The sequence below is a fragment of the Salvelinus alpinus genome, chromosome 22 (assembly GCF_045679555.1).
Source record: "Salvelinus alpinus chromosome 22, SLU_Salpinus.1, whole genome shotgun sequence".
In the NCBI taxonomy this organism is placed as follows: Eukaryota; Metazoa; Chordata; class Actinopteri; order Salmoniformes; family Salmonidae; genus Salvelinus; species Salvelinus alpinus.
In genome coordinates, this window is record NC_092107.1 from 42594523 (window position 1) to 42604339 (window position 9817).

The 9817-nt window shown below is 44.7% G+C and overlaps 1 protein-coding gene across 4 annotated transcripts in view; it reads left to right on the plus strand.

Moving 5' to 3' along the window:
- LOC139549546 (nectin 1b-like) overlaps positions 1–9817 on the plus strand; it is a 735897-nt gene that overhangs the window by 275100 nt on the left and 450980 nt on the right. For all 4 annotated transcript variants that reach the window (XM_071360154.1, XM_071360156.1, XM_071360157.1 and 1 more), the window contains exon 3: positions 1213–1512. In XM_071360154.1, coding sequence (XP_071216255.1) covers positions 1213–1512 — 300 coding nt within the window. The remainder of the gene's footprint in view (positions 1–1212; positions 1513–9817) is intronic.

Below are 9817 nucleotides of genomic sequence, written 5' to 3' on the forward strand. Positions count from 1 at the left end.
TTAGCACGTCAGGGACGGGGGGAAAACAGATCCTTTTAGCACGTCAGGGACGGGGGGAAAACAGATCCTTTTAGCACGTCAGGGACGGGGGGAAAACAGATCCTTTTAGCACGTCAGGGACGGGGGAAAACAGATCCTTTTAGCACGTCAGGGACGGGGGAAAACAGATCCTTTTAGCACGTCAGGGACGGGGGGAAAACAGATCCTTTTAGCACGTCAGGGACGGGGGGAAAACAGATCCTTTTAGCACGTCAGGGACGGGGGGAAAACAGATCCTTTTAGCACGTCAGGGACGGGGGAAAACAGATCCTTTTAGCACGTCAGGGACGGGGGGAAAACAGTTCCTTTTAGCACGTCAGGGACGGGGGGAAAACAGATCCTTTTAGCACGTCAGGGACGGGGGAAAACAGATCCGTTTAGCACGTCAGGGACGGGGGGAAAACAGATCCTTTTAGCACGTCAGGGACGGGGGGAAAACAGTTCCTTTTAGCACGTCAGAGACGGGGGGAAACAGATCCTTTTAGCACGTCAGGGACGGGGGAAAACAGATCATTTTAGCACGTCAGGGACGGGGAAAACAGATCCTTTTAGCACGTCAGGGACGGGGGGAAAACAGATCCGTTTAGCACGTCAGGGACGGGGGGAAAACAGATCCTTTTAGCACGTCAGGGACGGGGGGAAAACAGATCCGTTTAGCACGTCAGGGACGGGGAAAACAGATCCTTTTAGCATGTCAGGGACGGGGGGAAAACAGATCCGTTTAGCACGTCAGGGACGGGGGGAAAACAGATCCTTTTAGCACGTCAGGGACGGGGGGAAAACAGATCCGTTTAGCACGTCAGGGACGGGGGGAAAACAGATCCTCTTTTCATTCAAATCACCACAAGACCTTTCCTCCCTCCACCTCAGATTCATTAACTTCAAATAGAAATATATCAGTCAATCTGAAGATTAATGTTGAAGTGAAGTAGAATAATTAAATAGAGAGATATCAGTCAATCTGAAGATTAACGTTGAATTGAAATATAAATCATTAAACACCTAAAGGGGAATTATCTTGAAAGAAAAATACACACAAACCATTTACTTCACAGGTAAAGCTACAATGTTTTAATGAAGGGCACTGGCATTGAGATGTTGATAAACCATTTTAGTAACTTGAGGATATTTATTTGTTTGTTTATTTACATTTATTCTCTCTCTTCCTTCCAGCGCGACCTCTGACCCGAATGACCTTGACCACACCTACCATCGTGGCCCGCCCCCAGAAGCGTAAGATGACCGTGGCGACATGCCTCTCGGCCAATGGGAAGCCTCAGAGCGTGATCAAGTGGGACACGCGGCTGAAGGGCGAGGCCACGTTCCAGGAGACGCAGAACAGCAACGGCACGGTGACCGTCAGGAGCAACTATGTGGTCGTGCCGAGCAGAGAGACACACAAACAGAAACTCACCTGCATCGTAACCTACCGCAACGAGAGGATTACCGACAGTGTCGTGCTCAACGTGCAGTGTGAGTTATCACCGTTATTTTCATGGCAATCAGTCAACCAATTAAACAGTTTTTGTCCCGGAGGGATATTTAGTTGATAAGCAGCAGGTGAATCCAAGAGTTAACACACCAGCCACAGAACACAGAACATTATGGGCTTTGTTTAACCTTTATTTAACCTTGTAGTCCCAATGAGGTTAGAAGACCTCTTTATTTAACCTTTATTTAACCTTGTAGTCCCAATGAGGTTAGAATAACTCTTTATTTAACCTTGTAGTCCCAATGAGGTTAGAAGACCTCTTTATTTAACCATGTAGTCCCAATGAGGTTAGAATACCTCTTTATTTAACCATGTAGTCCCAATGAGGTTAGAATACCTCTTTATTTAACCATGTAGTCCCAATGAGGTTAGAATAACTCTTTATTTAACCATGTAGTCCCAATGAGGTTAGAAGACCTCTTTATTTAACCTTTATTTAACCTTGTAGTCCCAATGAGGTTAGAAGACCTCTTTATTTAACCTTGTAGTCCCAATGAGGTTAGAAGCTCTCTTTATTTAACCATGTAGTCCCAATGAGGTTAGAATACCTCTTTATTTAACCGTGTAGTCCCAATGAGGTTAGAAGATCTCTTTATTTAACATTGTAGTCCCATTGATGTTAGAATACCTCTTTATTTAACCATTGTAGTCACAATGAGGTTAGAAGACCTCTTTATTTAACCATGTAGTCCCAATGAGGTTAGAATAACTCTTTATTTAACCTTTATTTAACCATGTAGTCCCAATGAGGTTAGAATACCTCTTTATTTAACCTTGTAGTCCCAATGAGGTTAGAATACCTCTTTATTTAACCTTGTAGTCACAATGAGGTTAGAAGACCTCTTTATTTAACCATGTAGTCCCAATGAGGTTAGAATAACTCTTTATTTAACCTTTATTTAACCATGTAGTCCCAATGAGGTTAGACTACCTCTTTATTTAACCTTTATTTAACCATGTAGTCCCAATGAGGTTAGAATACCTCTTTATTTAACCTTGTAGTCCCAATGAGGTTAGAATACCTCTTTATTTAACCTTGTAGTCCCAATGAGGTTAGAAGACCTCTTTATTTAACCTTGTAGTCCCAATGAGGTTAGAATACCTATTTATTTAACCTTGTAGTCCCAATGAGGTTAGAATAACTCTTTATTTAACCTTGTAGTCCCAATGAGGTTAGAAGACATCTTTATTTAACCTTGTAGTCCCAATGAGGTTAGAAGACCTCTTTATTTAACCTTGTAGTCCCAATGAGGTTAGAAGACCTCTTTATTTAACCTTTATTTAACCTTGTAGTCCCAATGAGGTTAGAATACCTCTTTATTTAACCTTTATTTAACCATGTAGTCCCAATGAGGTTAGAAGACCTCTTTATTTAACCTTGTAGTCCCAATGAGGTTAGAAGCCCTCTTTATTTAACCATGTAGTCCCAATGAGGTTAGAATACCTCTTTATTTAACCTTTATTTAACCTTGTAGTCCCAATGAGGTTAGAATACCTCTTTATTTAACCTTGTAGTCACAATGAGGTTAGAAGACCTCTTTATTTAACCATGTAGTCCCAATGAGGTTAGAATAACTCTTTATTTAACCTTTATTTAACCATGTAGTCCCAATGAGGTTAGAAGACCTCTTTATTTAACCTTTATTTAACCATGTAGTCCCAATGAGGTTAGAAGACCTCTTTATTTAACCATGCAGTCCCAGTCAAATCAAATAATATCAAATGTATTTATATAGCCCTTCTTACATCAGCTGATATCTCAAAGTGCTGTACAGAAACCCAGCCTAAAACCCCAAACAGCAAGCAATGTAGGTGTAGAAACACGGTGGCTAGGAAAAACTCCCTTTAAAGGCCAAAACCTAGGAAGAAACCTTGAGAGGAACCAGGCTATGAGGGGTGGCCAGTCCTCTTCTGGCTGTGCCGGGTGGAGATTATAACAGAACATGGCCAAGATGTTCAAATGTTCATAAATGACCAGCATGGTAAAATAATAATAATCACAGTAGTTATCGAGGGTGCAGCAAGTCAGCACCTCAGGAGTAAATGTCATTTGGGTTTTTCATAGCCGATCATTGAGAGTATCTCTACCGCTCCTGCTGTCGCTAGAGAGTTGAAAACAGCAGGTCTGGGACAGGTAGCACGTCCGGTGAACAGGTCAGGGTTCCATAGCCGCAGGCAGAACAGTTGAAACTGGAGCAGCAGCACGGCCAGGTGGACTGGGGACAGCAAGGAGTCATCATGCCAGGTAGTCCTGAGGCATGGTCCTAGGGCTCAGGTCCTCCGAGAGAGAGAAAGAAAGAGAGAAAGAGAGAATTAGAGAGAGCATACTTAAATTCACACAGGACACCGGATAAGACAGAATACTCCAGATATAACCAACCCGACACATAAACTAATGCAGCATAAATACTGGAGGCTGAGACAGGAAGGGTCAGGAGACACTGTGGCCCCATCCGATGATACCCCCGGACAGGGCCAAACAGGAAGGATATAACCCCACCCACTTTGCCTAAGTACAGCCCCCACACCACTAGAGGGATAACTTCAACCACCAACTTACCATCCTGAGACAAGGCCGAGTATAGCCCACAAAGATCTCCGCCACGGCACAACCCAAGGGGGGGGGCGCCAATCAAACAGGCTAAGTCCCAGTACAGAGACAAAATCGAGTCGCAATTCAACAGCTCAGACACAAGAGGTATGTGGCAGGGTCTACAGTCAATCACGGATTACAAAAAGAAAACCAGCCCCGTCGCGGACCAGGATGTCTTGCTCCCAGACAGGCTAAACAACTTTTTTGCCCGCTTTGAGGACAATACAGTGCCACTGACACGGCCCCCTACCAAAACCTGCGGGCTCTCCTTCACTGCAGCCGAGGTGAGTAAAACATTTAAACGTGTTAACCCTCGCAAGGCTGCAGGCCCAGACGGCATTCCCAGCCGCGTCCTCAGAGCATGCGCAGACCAGCTGGCTGGTGTGTTTACGGACATATTCAATCAATCCTTATCCCAGTCTGCTGTTCCCACATGCTTCAAGAGGGCCACCATTGTTCCTGTTCCCAAGAAAGCTAAGGTAACTGAGCTAAACGACTACCGCCCCGTAGCACTCACTTCCGTCATCATGAAGTGCTTTGAGAGACTAGTCAAGGACCATATCACCTCCACCCTACCGGACACCCTAGACCCACTCCAATTTGCTTACCGACCCAATAGGTCCACAGACGACGCAATCGCAACCACACTGCACACTGCCCTAACCCATCTGGACAAGAGGAATACCCATGTGAGAATGCTGTTCATCGATTACAGCTCAGCATTTAACACCATAGTACCCTCCAAACTCGTCATCAAGCTCGAGACCCTGGGTCTCGACCCCGCCCTGTGCAACTGGGTCCTGGACTTCCTGACGGGCCGCCCCCAGGTGGTGAGGGTAGGTAACAACATCTCCACCCCGCTGATCCTCAACACTGGGGCCCCACAAGGGTGCGTTCTGAGCCCTCTCCTGTACTCCCTGTTCACCCACGACTGCGTGGCCATGCACGCCTCCAACTCAATCATCAAGTTTGCGGATGACACTACAGTGGTAGGCTTGATTACCAACAACGACGAGACGGCCTACAGGGAGGAGGTGAGGGCCCTCGGAGTGTGGTGTCAGGAAAATAACCTCACACTCAACGTCAACAAAACAAAGGAGATGATTGTGGACTTCAGGAAACAGCAGAGGGAGCACCCCCCTATCCACATCGACGGGTCAGTAGTGGAGAAGGTGGAAAGTTTTAAGTTCCTCGGTGTACACATCACGGACAAACTGAATTGGTCCACCCACACAGACAGCGTTGTGAAGAAGGCGCAGCAGCGCCTCTTCAACCTCAGGAGGCTGAAGAAATTCGGCTTGTCACCAAAAGCACTCACAAACTTCTACAGATGCACAATCGAGAGCATCCTGTCGGGCTGTATCACCGCCTGGTACGGCAACTGCTCCGCCCACAACCGTAAGGCTCTCCAGAGGGTAGTGAGGTCTGCAGAACGCACCACCGGGGGCAAACTACCTGCCCTCCAGGACACCTACACCACCCGATGTCACAGGAAGGCCATAAAGATCATCAAGGACAACAACCACCCAAGCCACTGCCTGTTCACCCCGCTATCATCCAGAAGGCGAGGTCAGTACAGGTGCATCAAAGCAGGGACCGAGAGACTGAAAAACAGCTTCTATCTCAAGGCCATCAGACTGTTAAACAGCCACCACTAACATTTAGCGGCCGCTGCCAACATACTGACTCAACTCCAGCCACTTTAAAAATGGGAATTGATGGAAATTATGTAAAAATGTATCACTAGCCACTTTAAACAATGCCACTTAATATAATGTTTACATACCCTACATTACCCATCTCATATGTATATACTGTACTCTATATCATCTACTGCATCTTGCCATCTTTATGTAATACATGTACCACTAGCCATTTTAAACTATGCCACTTTATGTTTACATACCCTACAGTACTCATCTCATATGTATATACCGTACTCTATACCATCTACTGCATCTTGCCATGCCGTTCTGTACCACCACTCATTCATATATCTTTATGTACATATTCTTTATCCCTTTACACTTGTGTGTGTGTATAAGGTAGTAGTTGTGGAATTGTTAGGTTAGATTACTTGTTGGTTATTACTGCATTGTCGGAACTAGAAGCACAAGCATTTCGCTACACTCGCATTAACATCTGCTAACCATGTGTATGTGACTAATAAAATTTGATTTGATTTGATTTGATTTGCCCAAGACCTCTGTAGTCCCAATGAGGTTAGAATACCTCTTTATTTAACCATGTAGTCCCAATGAGGTTAGAAGACCTCTTTATTTAACCATGTAGTCACATTGAAGTTAGAATAACTCTTTATTTAACCATGTAGTCACATTGAAGTTAGAATAACTCTTTATTTAACCATGTAGTCCCAATGAGGTTAGAAGACCTCTTTATTTAACCTTTATTTAACATTGTAGTCCCATTAATATTAGAATAACTCTTTATTTAACCATGTAGTCACATTGAAGTTAGAATACCTCTTTCCCAAGGGAGAGTTGCACTCTAAATGCACTCACAGCACATCAACACATCAACACACTTTAAGAGAAACACAGTGTAAATAGAAGCTTAACGTGACAGACTATCAGAGTCCAAAATGTGTCAAAGACAGTGCAGTATGAAGATAGGCTAAAAATACTTCTCCAATAGAAATCCCCGATCACACTTGACTTACTGGGGCATCTATCCCTATTCCCTATTTAGTGCACAACTGGTCTGGTCAAAAGTAGTGCACTAAATAGGGAATAGGGTGCCAGCCCTGGTCTAAAGTAGTGCACTAAATAGGGAATAGAGTGCCATTTGGGAAGCATGCCATTAGTTAATATAAGTACCATTCACTGTTCTGTTCTGTTCTGTTCTGTTCTGCTCTGTTCTGTTCTGCTCTGTAATGTTCTGTTCTGTTCTGCTCTGTTCTGTTCTGCTCTGTTCTGCTCTGTTCTGTTCTGTTCTGCTCTTTTCTGTTCTGCTCTGTAATGTTCTGCTCTGTTCTGTTCTGTTCTGCTCTGCTCTGTTCTGCTCTGTTCTGCTCTGTTCTGTTCTGCTCTGTTCTGCTCTGCTCTGTTCTGCTCTGTTCTGTTCTGTTCTGCTCTGTTCTGTTCTGTTCTGCTCTTTTATGTTCTGCTCTGTAATGTTCTGCTCTGCTCTGTTCTGCTCTGTTCTGCTCTGTTCTGCTCTGTTCTGCTCTGCTCTGTTCTGCTCTGTTCTGTTCTACTCTGTTCTGCTCTGCTCTGTTCTGCTCTGCTCTGTTCTACTCTGTTCTGCTCTGCTCTGTTCTGCTCTGTTCTGTTCTACTCTGTTCTGCTCTGCTCTGTTCTGCTCTGCTCTGTTCTACTCTGTTCTGCTCTGCTCTGTTCTGCTCTGTTCTGTTCTGCTCTGTTCTACTCTGTTCTGCTCTGCTCTGTTCTGCTCTGTTCTGCTCTGCTCTGCTCTGTTATGTTCTACTCTGTTCTGCTCTGTTCTGTTCTGCTCTGTTCTGCTCTGTTCTGTTCTGCTCTGTTCTGCTCTTTTCTGTTCTGCTCCGTTCTGCTCTGCTCTGTTCTGTTCTACTCTGTTCTGCTCTGCTCTGTTCTGCTCTGCTCTGTTCTGTTCTGCTCTGTTCTGCTCTGTTCTGTTCTACTCTGTTCTGCTCTGCTCTGTTCTGCTCTGCTCTGTTCTACTCTGTTCTGCTCTGCTCTGTTCTGCTCTGTTCTGTTCTGCTCTGTTCTGCTCTGCTCTCTTCTACTCTGTTCTGCTCTACTCTGTTCTGCTCTGTTCTGTTCTACTCTGTTCTGCTCTGTTCTGCTCTGTTCTGTTCTGCTCTGCTCTGCTCTGATCTGTTCTGCTCTGTTCTGTTCTGTTCTGTTCTGCTCTGTTCTGCTCTGTTCTGTTCTGTTCTGCTCTGTTCTGCTCTGTTCACCTCTGTTCTGCTCTGTTCACCTCTGTTCTGTTCTGCTCTGTTCTGTTCTGCTCTGCTCTGCTCTGTTCTGTTCTGCTCTGTTCTGTTCTGCTCTGTTCTGCTCTGTTCTGTTCTGCTCTGTTCTGCTCTGTTCTGTTCTGCTCTGTTCTGTTCTGTTCTGCTCTGTTCTGTTCTGCTCTGTTCTGCTCTGTTCTGCTCTGTTCTGTTCTGCTCTGTTCTGCTCTGTTCTTGTCTGTAATGCTCTTTTCTGTTCTGGTTTGCTCTGTTCCGGTTTGCAGGTGGTATACTAGCATAGTGATGTAGGACATCTTGTAATTCACTGTTGTCCTGTCATAACACAGTCAGTGTTTTCCATTAGCCCCGACCGTCGGCTAATCAGCCGGCTACAGACTCATTTTCAGCTGGCTACTTTTTCCACATCCTATTAGCTAGTTTCAATCCACTAGTCCGTCGAGCCCTCTCCCGCTAGAATGAACAAGATGCATCTTCTAGCAGTCTATTGATAGGATAGGTGCCTGTCAGTCACAAAGCAAGCAATTACAGGAAAACTCAGTCTGATGTGTGTCCCGCCTCCCTGTACAATTTGTGTGCGATGTGGTTGGTTGCAGTCAAATTTCTTTACAAGGAGGACGGAGAGAGAGCATGATGCTCGTGAATTTGCACGTCCCACGTAATATAGGTGGTCACGATGAGTCAATCCACGACTTAGCCAAATTATTGTTTTCTGGCACATTCCTTTATTTTGTGCGCCGTTAGCGATGATGCTAATGAAAACCGTCTTCTAAAAGATGGAAAGGCTTTCCCAAATACCTTCTCTGTTAAATGTTAACTACAAAGTAGCTGATATAATGATTATTTTCATAAATCCAGTGGGTTTTTGTTTTGCAAACTCTACTATTACAAAAACACTGTTAAACAACCGCCTCTTGTTAGGTGGTCATTAAAGGGTAGCTTCACCCAAAAATATAAATTGATCAGATTTTTCAAGTGGTCTCAGGATGTAGTTTAAGCATTTTTTGGGACTTAGAACTTACAATGTTGTTGTTTTTCTATTAAAAAGTGTGATTTTGAGAGTGAAACCTAAATAAAATGGGAAAAACGGAAATCTAGAAAAACTACAAGTAGAAAACGGAATTTGGGAAAGAACACAATAGAATCAGGCAAAAAATAAAACAGACTTTATAGGGCCTACCTAATAATGTTTTTGAATTAATTTAGGGGGTAGTTTGGTGATCTCTAGAGGGTAGTGTGGTGATCTCTAGGGGGTAGTGTGGTGATCTCTAGAGGGTAGTGTGGTGATCTCTAGGGGGTAGTGTGGTGATCTCTAGAGGGTAGTGTGGTGATCTCTAGAGGGTAGTGTGGTGATCTCTAGAGGGTAGTGTGGTGATCTCTAGAGGGTAGTGTGGTGATCTCTAGAGGGTAGTGTGGTGATCTCTAGAGGGTAGTGTGGTGATCTCTAGAGGGTTGAGTGGTGATCTCTAGAGGGTAGTGTGGTGATCTCTATAGGGTAGTGGGGTGATCTCTAGAGGGTAGTGTGGTGATCTCTAGAGGGTTGAGTGGTGATCTCTAGAGGGTAGTGTGGTGATCTCTAGAGGGTAGTGGGGTGATCTCTAGAGGGTAGTGTGGTGATCTCTAGAGGGTAGTGTGGTGATCTCTAGGGGGTAGTGTGGTGATCTCTAGAGGGTAGTGTGGTGATCTCTAGAGGGTAGTGTGGTGATCTCTAGGGGGTAGTGTGGTGATCTCTAGAGGGTAGTGGGGTGATCTCTAGAGGGTAGTGTGGTGATCTCTAGAG